Here is a 22,431-nt window from a genome sequence, read left to right on the forward strand (position 1 = left end):
CTGTCTAATTGGGGCAAGACCAACTGGGAAGAGTTGCTGCACTCACTAGACCTGAGCTATTTTGTTTCTTTGAATAGTTAACTTCACTGACACCTTGTGAGTTATTGCTGACCGCTCCTGACACAATCAGAGCCTTCTCAGTGATGGCTCCGACCTAGTGGAATGCTCTGTCCCATGACACCAGGGCCCTGCAGGATTTAACCTCCTTCCGCAGGGCCTGTAAGACAGAGCTATTCTGCCTGGCTTTCAATCTGAATTTAGCCTGATCTTTTATTCCCCTTCCTTCCTTCTCTTCCCCTCCCCTTTTTATGAAGATTACCCGCTCTGGGATCCCACAGCTAATTCTCCCCTGGCCTCCTTGCTGGCCCAAATAGGACTAATTTAGCCAGCTAGCTCTGGTGATCATCTAATGTTTATTGGATGGATTTCCCCCTAAATTGATTTTAGAACTTTGAAATTATTGTTATTCATGCTTTTATTCTGTTTTTTGTTGTATCACAATTGTTTTAAATTTGTTGTTAGCTGCCCTGAGCCCGGTTTTCTGAAACTGGGAAGGGCGGGGTATAAATAAAAAAATATTATTATTATTTATTATCCATGAGCCAGAGGAGGAATTGCTGCAAGGAGCTTGCTTCTCCTTCTCTTGGAAGAACACTCAAGCCCTGTTTGTGTCTGTGCAAGTGGAGAAAAAACAGGACCAGCAACGGCGAGATGAGGTTTCTGAAAGAGCTGGAGGGTCCTGAAGATCTAAAGCCAACGTGCAGGGTGCCTTTTGCAAAGAAATGAGCAAACCTCACTTCTCCTCTGGGACTGTTGCCTGTGCGAGATCCCGCTGAAGCCAAGAGTTCAACTCCAATATATTGAGTTGGCATGAAGTACAAGAGGCACTGCCAGACTTGGAAAGAATGGCAAGACTATTATGGGGACTGTCAGAGCTCAGCCAGAACAGAGTCAAGCTTGAGTCCCTGCATATAATTCACTATAACTGCCCTCTTCCATGCAAAACATAGCAGGTAGCGATGTAACGCATCTCTCTTCCCAACCGCCCCATTCCCCCCCAGGCAGAGGGCTGGTTACTTCTCATTGCTTTTTACGATTCCCAATAGCTATTTTAATCTTTTATGATTTCCACTAATTTGAGAAAGTAGCTTTCTTCCCCGTATTTGGGTCATTCATTTCCACGAGTACGTACTGAGACAACTCGTATTACTTCAGTACACTCTGCCCACTATATAAAATTCCTCATTAACTTTGTAAATATATTCAGAAAGGGAATTTTACGGCAGGGGGTTGGAAATGGAAATGAACTGACCTTTCATCTCTGCTTTCCTTATAAGGGCACATTTAGGACTGCTTTTGTGTGTGTGTAGATTGAGAATACCAGCGGCTTTAGGTATCTTGTTCCTGTAAGTCCATAGGAATGAGGGGTCTTCAACCTGTACTAATCCGAAAGGTACCAGGGTATATGGCCACCGAGACCATATAACACCGGTCCTGAAAGACCTGCATTGGCTCCCAGTATGTTTCCGAGAACAATTCAAAGTGTTGGTGCTGACCTTTAAAGCCCTAAACGGCCTCGGCCCAGTATACCTGAAAGAAGCGTCTCCACCCCCATCATCCAGCCTGGACACTGAGGTCCAGCTCTGAGGGCCTTCTGGCAGTTCTGTGGAACGCCCTCCCACCAGATGTCAAGGAAATAAACAACTATCTGACTTTTAGAAGACATCTGAAGGCAGCCCTGTTTAGGGAAGTTTTTAATGTTTGATGTTTTATCGTGTTTTTAATATTCTGTTGGGAGCTGCCCAGAGTGGCTGAGGAAACCCAGCCAGATGGGTGGGGATGGTTAAATAAATAAATAAATAAATAAATAAATAAATAAATAAATACTAGCCTGTGAAGTCCCCAAACGATTGGTATAGGGACCTATGCTTTTTAACTTGTTCATAAACAGCAGCAACTGCTAGCCCCCGGACCTGGTGGGGCGGCCCGTGGCCAAGGAGGCAATGTAAGAAGGACCAAGGTTGTCACATGGTGGGGGTGTGTGTGTCAAGTTGTCCTGGTTTTCTTCCCATCCTCCTCCCATGCAAAGGTGCAGACACACAAAAGCATTGCCAGTTACACAGGTATAGTGGTACCTCGGGTTAAGTACTAAATTCGTTCCGGAGGTCTGTTCTTAACCTGAAACTGTTCTTACCTTGATGCACCACTTTAGCTAATGGGACCTCCTGCTGCTGCTGCACCTCCAGAGCACGATTTCTGTTCTCATCCTGAAGCAAAGTTCTTAACCCGAAGTACTATTTCTTGGTTAGCGGAGTCTGTAACCTGAAATATATGTAACCTGAAGCGTATGTAACCCGAGGTACCACTGTACTTGGTGCCTAACTAAACTGAAGTGTGTCCAACCTTGGTTTGTTTATTCATTTACGACATTTATATGCCACCTTCACCTTCCAAGGATCTCAAGGTGGTGTCCGTGGTTCTCCTCTCCTCCCCATTGCATCCTCACAACAACCCTGTGAGGCAGGTCAGGCTGAGAGATGCTGACTGCAGTGGCGTAGCGTGGGGGGTGCAGGGGGGCCCGGCCGCACCAGGCGCAACATCTGGGGGTTAGGGAAATCCACGGGTTAGGGGGCGCAAATCCACGGGTTAGGGGGCGCAAATCCATGGGTTAGGGGGCGCAAATTACTTGCCTTGCCCCGGGTGCTGATAACCCACGCTACGCCACTGGCTGACTGGCCCAAGGTGAGTCTTCATGGCTGAGCGGGGATTCGAACTCTGCTCTCCCAGGTCCTAGTGCAACATTCTTTAACCATTACACCACACTCCTCTCACTGGTTTAGGAGGGGGACCTTGCTGTCTCAATTTCTAGTGCGGGTTAACATCACAGTAACTCTCTAAAGAAGGCTGATCGCCGAAGAATTGATGCTTTTGAATTACGGTGCTGGAGGAGAATTTTGAGAGTCCCATGGACTGCAAGAAGATCAAACCTATCCATTCTGAAGGAAATCAGCCCTGAATGCTCACTGAAGGACAGATCGTGAAGCTGAGGCTCCAATACTTTGACCACCTCATGAGAAGAGAAGACTCCCTGGAAAAGACCCTGATGTTGGGAAAGATGGAGGGCACAAGGAGAAGGGGATGACAGAGGACAAGGTGGTTGGACAGTGTTCTCGAAGCTACCAGCATGAGTTTGACCAAACTCTGGGAGGCAGTGGAAGACAGGAGTGCCTGGCGTGCTCTGGTCCATGGGTCATGAAGAGTCGGACATGACTAAACGACTCAACAACTCCTCCTCCTCTCTGGCACACAATGCAGAACACACCGCAGGAAGAATGCATGGTTCTGATTTACTTAAGGCAGAATGATTGACAGGGAGGGCTACCAGGGTCCCACCCCCCACCCCCATTATAAACCTTATCTTGCTTTCCCCTTTCTCTCCTGTGGCTTCTGACAGAGAAAAATGAGTAAAAGAATCCACTGCCCTACTGAAGACATTTCTGTGGGAAAGAGTTGCTGGAGACAGGGGTAGGACCTAAGGAGTGGAAGTGAGCAGAAGTATCTAGGAAGCCTCTCAGCCAGTGGAAAATCTGTTGATGACTGTGGACGACAAGATAAAGACTAGGCCATGGGCTTTGGAGGGCTCAGAATCTTGCCCCACTTTGCCTAATAGAGGAGCCGCCACCGTCCATAAATCATCTTAAGAGTTAGGGATGAGCTGTAAGGTGGCCAAGTTTGCTGAAGATACTAAATTGTTCAGTGTCATTAAAACAAAAAGACAGGGCAAAGGGCTCCAAACCAGCAAATGTAAAATAATGAATGTGGGCACAAAAGAATCTTAATTTCACAGGGTCTCAAGTGGCAGTGACTGACCAATAATGAGACCTTGGGGTTGTAGTGAATGCTCACTGAAGATGTTTGGCCTAGTGGGCAGCCGCTGTGAAAAAAGCCAATTCCATGCCTGAGAACATTAATAAAGGAATTTGAAAAGAAACTTATGATATCATACTGTCTTAATACAAATCTGTAATGCACCTGCATTCGGAGTACTGTGTACAGTCACAATTATTTTTTTAAATTTCTGGTAGCCTCACGAGGACATTGTAGAGTTGGAAAAGGCCCAGAACGGGCAATCAGAATGATCAAGGGGAAGTGGCAAATCTTGTAGGAGGAAAAGTTACAGCATTTGGAAGAAGGGATGTGATAGAAGCTTATAAAATTATGCATGGCATGGAGAAAAAAAAAGAAAATATTTTCTCCCTCTCTCCTAACACTAGAACTCGTGGACACCCAATGAAGTGAAATGCTGGAAGATTAGGAAAGAGAAAAGAATTTACTTCTTCATGCAGTGTATAAACTAGACCTGAAGGAGCGTCTCCACCCCCATCGTTCTGCCCGGACACTGAGGTCCAGCACCGAGGGCCTTCTGGTGGTTCCCTCACTGCGAGAAGTAAAGTTACAGGGATCCAGGCCTTCTCGGTAGTGGCACCTGCCCTGTGGAACGCCCTCCATCAGATGTCAAGGAAATAAACAACTATCTGACTTTAGAAAACAACTGAAGGCAGCCCTGTTTAGGGACGTTTTTAATGTTTGATGTTTTATTGTTTTTTATATTCTGGGAGCCGCCCAGAGTGACTGGGGAAATCCAGCCAGATGGGCGGAATAATAATAATAATAATAATAATAATAATAATAATAATAATAATAATAATAAAACAACTATGGAACTCACTCCTGCAGGAGGCAGTAACGGCCAACAAAGTTGGATGACTTTAAAAAAGGATTAGACAAATTCAAGGAAGACAAGGCTGTTGAGGGTGACTAGCCACAATAAAATATAGCTATCTCCACTGCCAGAGACAGTTACTGGGAACTGAAGAGTGCTGCTGCTGTGCTCATGCAGACCTCTGAATGAACTAGACCAGTCATCCCCAACCTCTGGCCCTCCAGATGTTTTGGACTACAATTCCCATCATCCTTGACCACTTGTCCTGTTAGCTAGGGATCATGGGAGTTGTTGGCCAAAACATCTGGAGGGCCGCAGGTTGGGGGTACCTGAACTAGACGGTTTAGCAGGCTGCCCTTACATTTTTTCAGTCCATCGGAATGAGGGCTCTTCAACCTGTGCTAATTTGCAGGGAACCAAGTCAGCAGGATGCTAGCCTGGCGCACGGTAAACTTTACTGCTGGAAAAGAACCAGGCGAAGCTGTCGCCCAAGCAAGTGAGATCTGTGCTTAACATGCCTCAGGTGTTCCAGCTCAAGGAATGTAATTCACACCGGGAAGAGGGAAGGTACTGCGAGGAAAAGGTCAGGCGCTTGATCACGGCACCAAAACACTCCTGCAATATAGCGAAGCCTTTATTTTGCTGGGGAGGATTAATCAATCTCTTACGAGAGCAGATGTCTTACCTCACCCTTCGGAAGGGCGTTCCAATCCCGTCTCACTTCAGAGGGCAACTGGGTTCCACCTGAGACCCACATGGTTCTGCTCCCCACAGGCGAGAAAGAAGATGAGCAATCCTCTCAGCTTCCTCCAGAATCCCAAATGCCCATTTGCTTCCCAAGCGCAAGAGACCATGTCTTTTTCCCCTGGCACTACTTTCCAGGGCTTTGAGCCGTGAGTCCATTTCTCTTTCTCTCTGTGCATCCTCCGGGTTGTTTTCATGTTTTCTGGGAACCTAGGACCCCTTCCCTCTTCAAGCTGCAGCCCTGCTCTGTTCGTTAACAGTGTGTACAGCGCAGGTTTACAGCACCACCAGCCCACAACACTGTTTATGTCAATCCATCCGTGCACATAAAGCGAGGAATATAATCCTTAAGATAAATTGCACTGCATTTCTTCCTCTTCCCATCATCACTGCAAGCTATCAGAATCAATAACACCATGAAGAGGAGTTGCTGCACTTTGCCAGTGTTATTTGCCTATTAAAAGACTCGGCGGTAATCGATATTGCATTGCTAATTATTTAAAATTGGTTCCATAAACAAGCTACACAAGTGCAACTGTGCTTCACGGCAACTTGTCCGTTGCCCTAAAAACCTGGGTAAAATGCAGCAGACTTGGTGCAATGCACGTGGTTTTAAGAGCATGTACAAGGATACCATAAACTTAATGCTAAGTTCTTTTCTTTGCTGTAACTGTATTGTATAATAGAAATTTATTTTTAAAAGCCTTTTTATTATTATTTGTTAAATTTCTGTACCACTTTTCATCCGAGGATCGCAGGGGGGTTTACAATTAAAAACACAAAAATGTGTAACATAGTAATAAGACAAATACCCACCACCCACTTTAAAAGGTCATAGATTGTTTAAATTAGCCAAAGGCCTGCCAGCACCAGGTGGGCCTCCCCGGGGAAAGCATTCTAAAAATAGGCAGCCACCGCAGAAAAGACCAATTCTTGTGTTGCCGCCTCCCAGACCTCTCATGGAGGAGGCACACGAAAAAGGGCCTCAGATAACGATTGCAGGGTCTGGGTCGGTTCATGTAGAGAGAGGAAGTCAGGCCAGGACTGGTGTTATATGATCAAACCGTCTTGGCCCAGTGAGCAACCTGGCTGCTGAATTCTGCACCAGCTGAAGTTTCTGAACAATCTTCAGAGGCAGCCCCATGTACAACACATTGCAGTAATCTTGGCTGATTGATGAGGCCAGAGATTAATTCCTTTCTGTTCTGCAGTGCCAGGGAAACTGGCAACCGGAACAGAATTTTCTTTCTGGCGGGGGAAGAGGAGGATCCAGTTCACTGAAGCTGCTCCTTCTCGGGCCAATGGATAGAGACGGGCTTGTTCTCTCCTTGCCATGTTGTTCTTTCTTGAAGTCTCTCAATTTCTTGGTTCCCGGGTTGGTGGCAGAGGCCAGTGTCCTCCTCAGTCCCAGGGCATGAGATTTTACAGGTCTCTTTGGATTCTGTGAGCGAACTGGGAAAGTATACCATTGGGTACCAGCTATGGAATTCAACTTCTTGCTAGAAAATCAATAAATCCCAGCTTTTATTATTATAATAATAATTTATTATTTATACCCCACCCATCTGGCTGGGTTTCCCCAGCCACTCTGGGCGGCTTTCAACAGAATATTAAAATACAATAACCTATTAAACATTAAAAGCTTCCCTAAACAGGGCTGCCTTCAGATGTCTTCTAAAAATCTGGTAGTTGTTTTTCTCTTTGACATCTGGTGGGAGGGCGTTCCACAGGGCGGGTGCCACTACCGAGAAGGCCCTCTGCCTGGTTCCCTGTAACTTGGCTTCTCTCAGTGAGGGAACCAGCAGAAGGCCCTCGGCACTGGACCTCAGTGTCCAGGCAGAACAATGGGGATGAAGACGCTCCTTCAGGTATACTGGACCGAGGCTGTTTAGGGCTTTCATTGAAACCCCCCCCCAACTTCTAAGTCACAAAGGATGGAGCAAAGAGTATTGGTGCAAAGACTGATAAATTCACAGAAGACACATTCAGAGACAATATGCCACTGAACAACAATTGCTGCAGAGCAAGAGCAGGATGAGAATTGCATGCCCTGCTTGAGGGTTCCCTAGAAGCAGAATGCTGCACTGGATAGACCTTCTCATCTCACGCCAGCAGGTGCTAAACCAGAGGGCTATAAGATGGATTTTTAGTAGGAAGGTTTTGAGACGCCCAGCATACCTCTTTGCTCCTTGTACCTCTAGATGAGAAGATTAAAATAAGTTTTTTTTTTAAAAAAAAGCAGTCCAGTTTCATTAGGAAGAACTTCCTGACAGTAAGAGCTGTTTGACAGTGGAATTTGCTGCCAGGGAGTGTGGTGGAGTCTCCTTCTTTGGAGGTCTTTAAGCAGAGGCTTGACAACCATATGTCAGGAGTGCTCTGATGGTGTTTCCTGCTTGGCAGGGGGTTGGACTCGATGGCCCTTGTGGTCTCTTCCAACTCTAGGATTCTATGATTCTATGATATAAAGGTAGCATCAGACAGCAACTGCAAAATGCACAGAGACATAGATGCAAAGTGCTAAATTTGAGAAGCGTGCTCCTTATGTCATACCACAGCCCCTGCAAAATTCTCCTGTCCACCCATAAAAAGTGACACACCCCCCCCCCCCACTTCCAAGAATACAGAGCAGTTGTAGTTGGCTCAGAAGCAGAGAGAGAGAAAAGGGCAAAAACTAAAGGTCTGACAAGATTTGGAACGCAAGATAAAAACCGGAACGTGATCTGCTTATCTGGAATGAAGCCACGATGGCAATTATTACTAGCTGACAATATCAGGCCATACTGAGAGAAACAGATAAAAGAGGCGGGGGTGGGGGGACGAGAGCAAATTAGGAGGAAATGATGAGAAAATGTCTTTGCCCTAGCAAAATAAGAAGTCCTGCAAATAAAAACTCACTTGATGCTCAAAGAGGAAGAAGTTTGATTTTATAAAATTAGGAACTTTACTTCAAATATTTGTTCAGTGAAATGTTGCTATAAAACACCTTACCAGTTAGTAATCCAAAGCAGGTCTGTCAAAATGACATACACACTCATTGCCACCAGTAATGAGACGGCAATTAGTTTCTTTGTACAGAATCTCTAGAAACTGCTCCGATTTCAGTTCAATGTTAGAAGCATGCACATTCACAGCAAAACAAACAAAACAAACAAAAAACAACAACCCAATTCTGGTTGTTTTGGTAGAATTTGAGAGTATGACTGAAATTGCAGGTGGGCTAGTGCAGATCGTAGACAAATTGGTGATTTTGTTGGTGCCCAGACATCTTAACACACTTGGTATTCTGATTCCAATTATTAAAATGATTTGATTTTATCTGAGTAAGTTGATGAAAGAGGTTTCTAGTAAGATGGAGAGGTGGCCATTACTTAAAAATCAGCATTTGGGGGTAAGGTTAATAAATGAAAGATGAATATATTGCCACAGGTAATATATGTACTTTGTAGTATTTCATTATATATTCCCCAAGCATATCTTTGGAAATTTATTGGGCTAATTGGTAATTTATTTGGGACAATTCTCCACCATATTTTTTACTTAAAGAGACTACAACTGCCAGTATTTGAATTTTCCAGATACGGAAAATCTTGTGGAAGATTCTGGCCTGCGTAATACCAGCGCATGAAGCTAAGGCACGCTGCTTTCTGGGAAACTCTCTTAAGCTTCCACAGCAATCTGCAAAGAAAACAGCTGGGAATACAACCAAGCAGCACTAATAAGTAGCAAGAGAAGCAGGTGGATGGAAACCGGGGAGCCTCCAAGTCTACACAGGCTGTGTAGTGGAAGAAACAAGGAGCGGGGAGTCCTGGGGAATAGGTGTGTGTGTGGGGGGGGGGTGCTCCTTGACTCTGTGCCAAGCTTGAGGCTTGCTCCTGGAAGGAGGGAGAGAAATTTTTGCAAATTATGCAATCCATTTCCCATTGAAGAAGGCGAACGCTTCTCAGGCCAGGAATGTCACCAATTAATTTTGCTCAAACTCTTGCTTGTTCAGAGGTCTGGGATGCCCCTGGCATTAGGAGCAGAGAAAACTTGGGATCATTGACCTTGCTGGCCAGAGTCGATAGCTGATTTGCAGCAGGAGATTTGCACCTGTCAAATGGCGTGTGGCAAACATAGCCAGATATTACACATTCTTCCTAAAAGGCAGTCTCCTTTTGTCCTTGGCGGCATTCCTTTTCCTCTTCTTGCTCAGGAAGCCCTCCAGCTTCCCACTCCTCTTCAGCTCTTTGTACTTCTCAGCCAGTTCCAATTTCCGCTTATCAGCTGCAAAGCACAAAAGGGAAAGTGGCCTTAATTCAAGCCAGCCATGTTCAGAATGTCACTAGCAATTCCCATCCCTAACTCAAGCTCCCTCTTCCACTCCCAGTCCTCTCCCATCTTTTAATAGTCCCATGATTTAAAAAAAAGAAAATCCACATTGATGACTGCACACCCCCTCAGTAAAAGTCACCATCCAGTCCCTTTGCTTTGCATTATTCCCCAGTGCAACTGGCAACCGGATCCAATGAACACAGCAGGTGAGAACACCACTCAAAGTGGCAGCGCTGACCATCTCCAATATGCAAACTAAGCAGAGGAGAGGAACATGACAGACTTTCTTCATAGAAGCTAAACAGGGTCAGGGGAAGACTATCAGGTGCTCAAGGTCACACAGAGTTTGGGTCAAACCAGGACAAACCCAGAAGTGCAGCTACGACTCTGATCAGTTTGTTTAACTGACTCCCATCGAGCCCTGTCTTAAAAGGATTTCTTCCTTCTGTTCAAGAGTCACACCATTGCAGACACTGCTGTGAACCAATTTATAGACAGTGGCATAGCGTGGGTTGCCAGGGCCCAGGGATGGGTGGGAGGCTGGCAAACAGGCAGTGTACGCATGCTCATTCAACTGCCTAGCAGTGCCCCTGTCACCCAGGAGATCGAAACCGCAGAGATAAGAAGAGTTGTTCCATTGCATGGGGAGGTCACTTCCTGGTTCGCAGGGAGAAACTGTTTTCAACAGAGCCTAGCGACAGAAGCACGCAGCTGTATTGAGGCAGCACTGGATGTTGACATTTTGCGCCCGAGCCAATCGCTCCTGTGCCCCCCGCCAGTTACGCCACTGCATCAGCAACAGGTCCCCTACTTGACAGCATTTATTAATGCCAGACGGAAAGTCAAGGCTCGAACCATGCCAACACTTACACTTCTTTAGATAGAAGGGCTTCTTTCCTTGCTGGGCCAGCTCCCTCTGCTGCCTCTTCAAGGACAGCTCCTTTTCTCTCTCCTTCTGTCGTTTCCTCTGTATCTCCTCCTGCTGAGTCTAAGAAGCAAAGATGGGCAAGTTGCAAACATGCCACGGCTGGCTAGTGTCAACGTTTCTCCTCTCCCCAATCTCACTGGCGCTTTCCGCTGAACGGCGGCTCCAGGCTTTGGGCCTGCCTGCAGCGTCTCCAAAGGAAACCCGAGCTGCTCCTAATTCCCCGCGGCCCCAACTCACCATTTGCTTGAGGAGCTGCTGCAACTTGGTTTGCCGCTCCACATTTCGGCTTTTCTTCAGGTGCTTCTGAACTACCTGCAGGGGGGAAAGAGGGGAATGCGCTGAAAGGGAAGTCGCCTTTCAACCCAGGACTGTGAGGTAAAAAGGGACGTCAACACAGGCTTTCTCTCCTTCTAGGCAGGTTGCACTCAACGTGAGTAGCTGCAGCCATTACCTCTTTCTCCTTCTTCCTGAGATCGTTCAAGAAACCATACGTCTTTTCAAAGATTTCTGGCTTATACTCCCCAGAGAGGTCATCAAAGCGAGGATCTCGAGGTACCTGGGGAGGAGGAAAGAGAAGCGAGCACTAAAATTTGAACACTGCCAAAAAGTGGTGTCTTTCTTCTTGGGCATCCATCATTACTCTTGTCTTTCAGGAGCAAGCTGAATCTGTATCATTCCTGTCACACTCAGTGGCCCTTGCCTCATGCAGCACTGCACTGAGCACTGCTTACTAAGTCAACAGTCTCCTCAGTCGTCATGCGAACTCCATTACAGTATATTCATCTCCTCCCAAGTAATTTTCATTCATCCCCTCCAAGTAATTTTCAGTTGTGTTACTCAAATATTTTCCTTTCCTTTTCTCTTCTACCCATGTTTTTTGTCCACGGACACAAGGCTATTTTCTTCCCTTTTTTATTAATTTGCAAATTTAACAAAGAAAATGAAAAAATAAAAACCAGAAAAAGGGGAGGAATGAAATAATGTTGAAGAGAGAAAAAACAACAACTCACCTTCTTTTTAACAGGCACAACTCGTCTTAGATAGGGGACGGGCTTCTTGGCTGAAATTTCCAGAGGTCTGTGGGAGAGAAAGATATAGAGAGTACATACTTAGGAAAGGGAAGCCTGGGGTTATATCCTATCCTTGGGTGGGTTGATTCTCAGAACCATCTCTCAAGATGCGAAACTCAAATGCTGCGCCAGTGTTTTGCTTGTTTTCCCTCCGCACTGTTGACCACTAGAAACTTTTGGAAACTAAGAGACTGCTATGTGCAAGGAATTGAAAGCCACTTGGAAAGCAAAGTGTGTTATGTAATATAACAAGAGAAGAGATTAAAGGGAAAAGTACATTAACGCAGGACTGGATTCAATCTTCTGAATTTTGGAACAAGATGTATTACTACTAGAAGAGTTTATAATAGATATTAAGGCTAACTACATGATGTATGTGTTTCCTTATATTTATTGCTATGTATATATTAAGGGCTGTCAACAGATTATAAAAGTTTAGTTGATAAATAGTCTGGCCTTTAACCAATTATTGATTAATCATTACATTTAAATACTAGAGCCTTAGTATAGATGCCTTTTTGAGATATTGAAGGAAATGCAAGGTATCTGTTTACTGAATTGTAAGTTACCACTCACTGTTAGAAAGAAAAGGGCTCTTTAACATTGCCTTCCCTCCATTCCAAGAGGGAAAATGTAACTTCAAAGAACAAGAGTGTCCTGAATTTTCATCCCCAATAATTTAACAGCCCCCTTTATTTCAATCAAGAGAGTACTCCGAAACGCAACAGCGTAAGCCTATATCCTACTGTGTACAATGGACCTTACTTCCAAGTATATTTGCTAAGAATTGCAGTGTAGAGCTTTAGTTAACTACTCTACCAATGAAAGCATCCATGTCGTTTACAGAAAATTGTGACATGCATATTATTAGTGAGCAGTGTTAGAAACTTATTGGGCGCCAAATGGCACCTTCGAAGTACAGTGGTACCTCGGGTTAAGTATTTAATTCGTTCCGGAGGTCCGTTCTTAACCTGAAACTGTTCTTAACCTGAAGCACCACTTTAGCTAATGGGGCCTCCCACTGCTGCTGCGCCGCCAGACCACGATTTCTGTTCTCATCCTGAAGCAAAGTTCTTAACCTGAGGTACTATTTCTGGGTTAGTGGAGTCTGTAACCTGAAGTGTATGTAACCTGAAGGGTATGTAACCCGAGGTACCACTGTACTTTACAGACGTCACAACAGAATGTCTATTGGACTAGAAGACCCTCGGGGTCCCTTCCAACACTACAATTCCATGATTCTCTGATCTCAACTACATCGCTTGACTGTAGCTTGCTCTTACAACAATTCACTTGAAAGGAGAAACAAACACAGGGGAAATGGAATTAAACAGGGTTTGAAATTAGCAGGGTGCCAAGCACATTTTGCGCCTAAAGATTCTCCATTTCCGAGCACCTCAAAAAGTCTGGGTGCCATTTTTTGCGCCTGGCTGTCAGTCAAGGATTACTGAACTGTATGTGATTTGAAGCCTTGAAGTATATGTTAAGGAAAGAGTTGACTGTTTTGAAAACCGTATTGTACCAATATTTTATTGTATCCACCAAATTAAGCACGGGTGCATCCACACACCCGCTGGGTCCGCACTCCTATGCAGAATGGGAGGATGTAAAGACGGAAAGCGAAGAAAACATTTCGATTCCGCTGGCATGGGTGGATTCCAATGCGACTGATTGTATTGCGGTGATTGCAATCTGTATGGCAAATTAATTATATAATCAGTGGGTAAAAGAGGGGAAAGCGCTAATTAAAAAAAACCAAAAACCCAAAAGCAGCTTCCCGGGCTGTGTGCATCTAATTAAGTGCTCTTATCATTCCGTCCCCTTTCACCTGCATTCATTGCCTTTTAAGAGGCCGTCTTTTTCTTCAGAATTGCAGGGCACAAACCGCAAGTCATTATGTGTACGCTACTCTGAATAAAGGTCAGGGAGCAAAGTTTCAGACAATATAATATAATCTCTAATGAGATTTTGCTTTTCTGATGTTCAAAGTCAAGATTTTGGTTTGAAATGGTGGTCCCTAGCCTTTATTGGTATATCACAGGGTTCTGCTACCAGCTGTATAAGATGCAAGTTTTCATCCCAAGACCCAAAGTCAGATAAATTTGGATGGAAATATTTTTTGATTGATGGAATGACACTGACATCTCTCTGGAAGTGGACCCACCCCAAGCTACTTTTGGATGTTCAAAATCTCTCTAGTATCCAGAATTGCCTTTTATCATCAGCTCTGGCAGATTATTTATTCCTGATCAATGGCTCCGGCTTAAAACCAGGGGTGGTAAGGCTTTTCCCCCACCCCCACCCATATCGTTAGATTCCAACTCCCATCAGCCCCATCCTGTGTGGACAATAGACTGGAATGATGGGAGTTGTGGTTCAGTAACACCTGGAATGCCATAGATTCCTCATCCCTGGCTCTGGAAACCATCGTTCAATTTGTAATCTCTTGGCTGAGCTACTGCAATATGCTATATCTGGGGCTTCTGTAGAGTATTCAAAAGCTGTTCTTCGTGCAAAACCCAGCAGCCCATCAATTAACGTCAAGGAACACTCGGGATTATGCAACGCTGTATCTGCTTCGACCACCAATTGGCTTCCATGCCCTTTCCAAAAATGCTGACATTACCCTTTCAAGTCCTAAACAATCTGAGCTCAGGGAAAGCACGTGAGCTTGTCTCTCAGTAAAAATCAGCAAAGGAGACCCTCTTCTGACAACAGCCCCACTTAGAAAAGGTCAAGGATCAGGGCTTTCTCAGTCGTTGCTTCTGTTTTATGGGATGCAATGACCGAAAGGTGCCCAGTTTTATTACAATTTGCAAAGTTTTGGTTTTTTAAATCCTCTTTGGCCCAACGTTTCACCTGTAGCTTGATGTGAAATGAGTTTTAACATTGTTGTGTTCTTAAAACTTTGTATCCATGAATAACCACAGTTATTGTTCAGGTAAGAAGAAAGAAGTAAGCACCACTCATGTCCTTTATTTACTAAGCCTACAACTTACATACGTTTAACTTGTACACATTCAGCTTTATGCGTGAGACAAGAAGTAAAAAAAAAGGGGGTGGGATTCCAGGAAAAATGACGCCCCCCCCCCAACCTGCCAAACGTGTTTTGACGATATGCAATTTTGGCTTTGGGCACGATCCCCAGAACGTAACCCCAGCGTCAGTTGCGGGGTTACTGTACGTTAGAACTGTTTTCACTCCAGCTGCACCTGAGCACTTCAGTGGAAAGGCAGGCTATAAAAAGCAGTAAATACTGGAATAAACTTATGCAAAGCAGGAGTTCGGAAAAGGTCTCCACTTTAGCAATAAACGGTTCCAGCGCCCCGTTCGCTACCTCTCTCCAACCTACTGGATTACCACCTTCAAAGCATTTTCAACCCACACCGCCCAATTATTCAGAAGACAAAAGCAGGTGATGAACCTAGAATATTCTCTCCAAAATGGATTGGTCCAGTAAAGTCAACATATCACTTATTTGGTGCCTTTTACTCCCTGGACTGACGTGGCGCCATCGCTATGCCAACATAAATTTTAATGAGCCGCCGTAGAAATCCTTTGAAAATATGACACCTAGACCCTCTTCGGCAGTGACATTAACCAAGTCACACTCCTGTTGTGCTTCGCAACCGCCAGCCTTCAGATGTGGCAGAAAAAGCAGTGCATCACAGGAAACAGACGGCTCTCTATGAAACAGCCTTTTTTAGAGGGATACACCAAATTCCCTCAGGAGAAGTGCAAACTGATAAAATTATGAGGAGTGGAGAAAACAAGTAAGCTAATCTTCTGCACCAACAGCCCATGAACGGCTCGATGAAGTTAATTATATTTTTATTAGCTAGCTGAAAAGACAGCACCCTTACCAGAATTGTGACAGTACTGTGAAGTTTCGCAGGCAGAGCTGCCAGTTCTTGATCCGGATGTGGCACCTAATGCTGTAACATCCCCGGGGCAGCAAAACATTATTTGAGTGTGGTGTCCCAGCTGCCCCACTGCAACATTTCTCCTCCAGGTTTGAAGTAGCAACGGGATTCTGCTTTCTGCAGCAGGCAGATGAGCAACATTTAGGCTCATACCCAACAAAGTTGTCCTGTAAGCACAAGGAGTTCAACCTGTGCTTCTTCTTATCTCCCCATGTACACAACCCAAATCTGTTCTAGGGTTCCCCCTAACCCTAGAGAGCAGATTTGGGGGCGGGCAGAGGAATCCCATTGTGCAGGCAGCAGTCCTTGCATGAATAGGGTGACTTTGTTAGATACAAGCCAGAGAATGGACCGCAGCAGCAGGGTAGGAGCTGTCATTCCAGACACCATGTAGGAAATCACAAACTAGCCAGGCTCCTGCAGACACCTCTTGCTTTTCGCTTCCATAACATACTGGTTTCCAATGAGCATGTGGAAGATTTTATAAAGCTTGCTCACTTTTTAAAAAAAAATGCGGTGTTATGTTGCTTGCTTCTGAATCCAATTTCATTCAAGAATGCACCACTGAACAGGATAGAATTTGGGGAGCATTCCCTTAAAGTCGAGAGGGTTCCTTTCAAACAAACACACACAAACACCTAGCTGATTTGATTCCAGCTGCACTGGGGCTTTTGTAGAAAGGCTCTCTCTCAAAAGGCTTTGGAGAGATAAAAATAGAAATAAGCAACCCATAATAGAAGAGGCATTTTGAAAGGCTTATATAGCATTGTCTGGAAAGCCAGTGAGAGCATCAGGTAAAAGGTGAAGTATCAGCACAAGATATTAACAGAGGGTGGGGAGGGGAGAGAGAAGAGAAGCAGAGAAAGTTGGAAACAGATGAGAGAGAACTGATGAAGGAAAGCACAGGTGTCTCTTGGATGGGACACTTGGACGACTGAAACCTGGCTTCAGGACGATGAACAAAGGGCAATGAACACACAGCAAAATGGAGAGAACTGCGGGGAGGTGTCCGAGGAGGGAATACAGTGACGATTTGCATCCATGTCTGCTTTAATGTTTAAATTACTCATCACATTGATGGCATTTTACAGAATACAGTGGTACCTCGGGTTAAGTACTTAATTCGTTCCAGAGGTCCGTTCTTAACCTGAAACTGTTCTTAACCTGAAGCACCACTTTAGCTAATGGGGCCTCCCACTGCCGCCGCTCCGCCTGAAGCAAATCCTGAAGCAAAGTTCTTAACCCCAGGTAATATTTCTGGGTTAGCGGAGTTTGTAACCTGAAGTGTATGTAACCCGAAGTACCACTGTACACCAAAGTGTGAGAGACTGGGAACACAAACGGGGCCAAAGAGTCACATAAATGGCTCCCAGAGAGGCTTAGGAAGAAGAAAGTAAATTAATCACAGCAAGGTTATAAAAATGCATCGAGAGCAAGGTAGCAGCTCCAGTGGTGAAGACCGTAAAGCAGACACTTAAGGCTGTTAGTTCTTCAGGTAAGTCCATGCTACCATCCACCCTCCCAGAGGGAGCCCTCTGGTTAAACTCCAATTCCTTCTTTCCAGGATGAATGCATTCTGCTCCAATAGCTCTCCAGAGGCAGCTAAGAAATCTCTACGCCCTTCACCAAGCAGAAAAGGGCTTACTGCATGAGCCCATGCGCAAGTTCGATAATTGCTAACTTGAGAGCTCACTCTCAAGTAAGCAAGCGCAGGTTTGCAGACTTCACCTGAGCCCAGGGGAATGCAGTTCGCTTTGGGGGAATGCACAACAGGGAAACACATTTACCCGTGCTTGTTTGGACGCTGCCTCTTCTCTGGTTTTGTGACATTTACTGCCCTTTTCCCAGTAGTCATCTGCTGATAAGCCTTGGTCCCAACTCGATTTCTCAACTGCAGCAGCTCCTCAAAAGACATCGAAGACCATTCTGGAGGAAAGATAAAAACGAGACACCCGCAAACAAATGTCAGTCTTTGGATTATTCAAACTCCTCCTGCCTGCCCAACCTGCTTCATGACATGTTGAATGCTACTGTCTTTTTTTGCACTCAGATTGCAAAGGCAGCTGCAGGTAAACACCTTGCGATTCATGCAAGTGCCACCACAAAAACCCTGCACACCCACCCAGTGCTCAGTCTCACAACCCCTTCAAAGACACACTAAACTGCCCTGCCAATGGTGCTATCCCCGTGTGGCTTGGTTAAGTATTCAGGGCCTATCACGGGGACCTTTTCAACCCAAACAGCATCCCACCAGGGACACAGATCAATGGGAAGAGGCCTCAACAGCAGTATGGGACAGCAGTACTGGAAGCTTCTCTCTGGGAGTGTCTGAAGGAATCCCATGTGTACTGGAGTTGTGTGGAAGGACTACAAACTTGGCATCCTATGTTAAGTAACCACACACTGTGCTAGTCCTGCAGAATTATGACACAGACCGGGTCACAGCTCTATCTGTGAAATTAGGATCCAAACAAACAAAAAACAAAATGGTCACTCAACTAATGGTTTCAGAGTTTGGTGCACACAAGCCAAAACCACCAACTAATATACAAATTAGCTGATTTTTAACATCTTCCGTTCACATGTTAAAGACGGCAGAAGGTTGAAAGTTTGTCTGCATTCTAACTTCCTTTAGTATTTCTGAAAAATGACCAGAGTAGTAATTCTAGATTCACGACTTAGAATTAAGAGCACTTTCGCATCAGAGGTGTAAATCAGTCTCGGCTTGTATCTTCGGCCTTTTAATGTAAATTTTTTTAAAGCAGCTGTTCTCGGAGCTCAAGTGCAGCTTCAAAATTGAACTCTTCCACCCTGCATTCACATGTAATACACAGAATGAGAGATGCTTAGCATTGATTAGGAAATAGACTAGAAATGTCCACTCTCTCCCCCCACTGCCCAAAAATAAGGAATTCAGAATACATTCAGAGCTCCTTGCATGTCCATTATACGACAAGTACTTGACTCTCCGCTTGTCTTAGAAAGGAACACTTCTGAAGTCAAGCCATTCCTATAGCACAAATCTTTCCTTAGGCTTTCTCTCTCTCAAGGGGCTTCTCAGTCCTGTTTGCTGACACTGCTAAAGAGCTTTTTGCATTACAGACACTGCCCTAAGGATTAAGGGAAAGCCCTTCCAGCTCCCATCTCTTTTATGACCTGGGGACAGAACACAACTGTTTGCGCTTGGCACATTTCATCAACATGTTGCGGCAGGCAGTCACGTTTTACAAAGGTTCCAAAAGACATGATGTTGATTGATATATCATACACAATGCAGATTAAATATAAATAAGTAAAACCCAATTTCTAGCACAAAGTGCTTGCAATTTAAATTTTGACGGTTGAGGTGACATCAGAGGAAGGGGGGAAAACAGGAGATGAAAGCATAGCAGGGAGTGATTTTATCTTCCTAAATACATAAAAATGTAAGGCTGTCATTGGGCAGCCCCCATTGCAGGATTTGTAGTGCCTCATAACAATTTGGATTTGCATCGAGCCCTCATGGGGGGTTGGGGGGAAGGAGGGGTTATTGGTTTGTTCTTATTTTTATTATGTATTTTGTGTTTTTTAATCTCATATTTTTATGTTGTGAACCACCCTGAGATCTATGGATGAAGGGCAGTATACAAATGTAATAATGATGAGAAGCAAAAGAGAAGGCAGGTTGTACAATAGCATGGGGACAAGAAAGGAGAATCACTGAGAGGGGAGGAGTGGTTTTAAAAGAACACCAGAAGCTTGAGTAAAGACGAAATGGTGGGAAGAGAGAGGAAAATGGCAGCTTTTTAAAAATGGCGGAGGTTTGAGGAAACTTTTACAATCATTTGAGTACATCAGGAAAGGAGGAATACTGAAAAGGAACATTTGGTTGATTTAAACTTCCATTCCTCGGATAGCTTATGTGAGATAAAGGATGCTCAACCTATGACTCCATACTATTTCCCCACAATCCTGGTACTTCCACTCCTGGTACCATGCGTTGTCTTCTACATGAAGTTCCAGAGTCATTGTAGTAATTCGGAACAGAGTCTTTATTAAGAAGCAACATCCATCAACAGAACTCTACCATGCTCTAACTGAACAAGCTAACTGACAGCCTTGCTCTTTAAATTCTGTTTATTTTAAAGAGACAGCAGAATGGATCCACATAGGGGTTTGTGTGCAAGCGAGAGGGGGAGGCGTGGAAATGGGGTGGCGTGCAAGGGAGAGTTGAGGAAAGTAAGCAGACGGGTAGAGGGGGGGAAAGGAGTAAAGGTGAAGATGGTGATGCAGAGAAAGGAGAGAGCAGAAGGCATGGGAACGAGGTTGAAACTGAAGGCAGGGGCATGAAAGGGTTTGACGAATAGGAGGCCATGCAGGCTTCATTATTCGGCATAAAGTGAAAAGGATGCTTAGTAGTTGCAATGTGTGGGAGGAAGAAGATGCAGGTGGTTACCATGGAGGAGTTTTGTGTGCAAAGGAGGTTGCACAAAAGAAGGGGAAGGAGGAATGGACATGGGGGGTGAAAACAGGGATGTAAAGCTGGACTAACAAACAGAAGAGAGAAATGGCATGAGAAATGGGGCTGGGAAGGTGAAAAGCAAGCTTAGTCCTTGCGCGGGGTGTGACAGGGAAGCTCCAGGAGGTTAATGGGGAGGAATGGCAGGGGAGGCTGGCAAGTGGAGCAAACAGGGGCACATGCCCTAGCAGGAACATAAAAAGGTAGAGGTAAAGGACTCCTGACAGTTAAGTCCAGTTGCGGACGACTCTGGGGTTGCGGTGCTCATCTCGCTTTACTGGCCAAGGGAGCCGGCGTTTGTCCACAGACAGTTTTTCCGGGTCATGTGGCCAGCTGGTGAAACCAGAGCAGTGCACGGAAATGCCGTTCACCTTCCCACCAGAGTGGTACCTATTTATCTACTTGCACTTTGGAGTGCTTTCAAACTGCTAGGTTGGCAGGAGCTGGGACCAAGCAACCGGGGCTCACCCCATCGCGGGGATTTGAACTGCTGACATTCTGATTGGCAAGCCCTAGGCTCAGTGGTTTAGACCACAGCGCCACCCACGTCCCTTGTAGGGACATACGTAGCCTGCCTTAAAACCAGCTGTCTGTCTAGCTCAATATGATTTACTCTGGTTGACAGCAGCTCTCTGGGATCTCAGAAAGAAGTCTTCAACCTCTGCTATTAAGTGGAAGTGTCTGGGATTGAACCTGAGATCTTCTGAAAGAACAGGAGGTTCCTATCACTGAGATATGGTCCGCCTTTAAAGCTGGTTCGGCCACCTCCAGGCACAAATTCAGCACCTTGGACCACTCATGCGTCCTGCCAAAGGACAGAGTGGGATTCAAACCCACACCTCCAGGCAGAGACTGTAACCTTTTTGCAGAGCTATAGACAACCCAACCGTCCTGACCATAGCTGTCAACCTTCTCTTTTTTGTGGGAAATTCCCTTATTTCGGCGCCGTTTCCCGCTGCTATCCCATATTGTTAGATATCCTGTAGACTGTCCCCGGGACAGGTGAGGCTGCTGATCCCTTATTTTCAAATCCGAAAGTTGACAGCTATGGTCCTGACAGCACCATTTTGCACAGGTAAAGTTGTGTGTACTTTGTGATTACGTGGACGCTTCAATGGAAATGGTAAAATTTGAGGAGGGATTTTAAGGAGAAAAGAATTTGACTGATGGCTACATTTTAAATCAGGGCCCATACCATCTTTTCTCGCTTTGTCTACATTCTAACATTCAGGCATTTTCCCGTCACAACACTTTACTGACATCACCTCTCTCTCTCTCTCTCTCTGTTCTGGCATGCCAAACATGTAATCCCTCAATTAGTCATTCCTTATGGCAAAAGTCTAGAACTGTAATAGTTTTTCCTCCCTGATGAGCTCTGGACAGACCCGCAAAGAGACTGCAACCTCAAAAGCCTCTGCAAACGCAGGCCAAATGATGTGTTCCACCTCAGATGTCAACACACGATTTGTCATATTGGATCAAACCACTGGCCCATCAAATCAGCTATCCTGCCCTGGGCAAGAACCAGCACCTTCTACTCCAAAATACAAGGGGTCAGGGAGGGAGGGAAGGAAAGGAGAGGAGAGAGGGAAAACCTTTAACAATATGGGCCACTCAATGTATACATATCCCTTCTTGACACACAGTTAACTGACGGAAAAGCAGAACTGAACCAACATGATCTAAGCTCCATTGCCAAACAAAATTTTAAATCTGTATTTTTTAACGCGACTAGAGCTACAATAAATTCCACAGGTCAACTGCTTATTTCATCCCCCAAAACTCCACTTTTCATACTTTGTTCTAAATTTATCAGCCAACCTCAATGAAATGCCCCCTTGGTTTCTGCTCTCCCCCCCCGCAAAAAAAACCTTTCCCAGTTATTCACCTGGAGTTTTCGCAAACACCAATTACAGAAAGTACTGCGGAAGCCAGTGACAAAATAAAAGAGCCTGCTGTTTAAAACGCAATCACTTTAACAAGGTTGTTTCAGATACATAAAGGCCTACAAATTGGTTTGGGTCCTTTCATACCTAGACAGCCAAAGGCAAAGTATGACGACCGCAAAAGGAACAACAATTATGAACTGTATGAAGCTCACTTTGTTTAGCAGTAAGAGTTAAAATGAATGAAAAGAGGTGTTCCAGGTGCTCTTCATTTTTTAAAATTCTTTTGTGGGAGAAAGATGGAAGAACCCTAGCTGTACGAGGATACAGCTCCTTGTGCATATACGG

The 22,431-nt window shown here is 45.0% G+C and overlaps 1 protein-coding gene across 2 annotated transcripts in view; it reads right to left on the reverse strand.

The window, feature by feature from the left end:
- Positions 1-8,369: 8,369 nt before the first annotated feature.
- The window catches only part of RRP36 (ribosomal RNA processing 36), a 30,299-nt gene continuing 16,237 nt past the window's right edge, over positions 8,370-22,431 (reverse strand). For both annotated transcript variants that reach the window (XM_081854949.1, XM_081854950.1), the window contains exons 3-8: positions 17,487-17,625; positions 11,717-11,783; positions 11,158-11,262; positions 10,944-11,018; positions 10,649-10,766; positions 8,370-9,730 (exon numbers count right to left, since the gene is read on the reverse strand). In XM_081854949.1, the coding sequence (XP_081711075.1) occupies positions 9,591-9,730; positions 10,649-10,766; positions 10,944-11,018; positions 11,158-11,262; positions 11,717-11,783; positions 17,487-17,625 (644 nt within the window). In that variant the 3' untranslated portion in view covers positions 8,370-9,590. The remainder of the gene's footprint in view (positions 9,731-10,648; positions 10,767-10,943; positions 11,019-11,157; positions 11,263-11,716; positions 11,784-17,486; positions 17,626-22,431) is intronic.

This window comes from Podarcis erhardii (genome assembly GCF_964252035.2).
Source record: "Podarcis erhardii genome assembly, chromosome: 3".
NCBI lineage: Eukaryota > Metazoa > Chordata > Lepidosauria > Squamata > Lacertidae > Podarcis > Podarcis erhardii.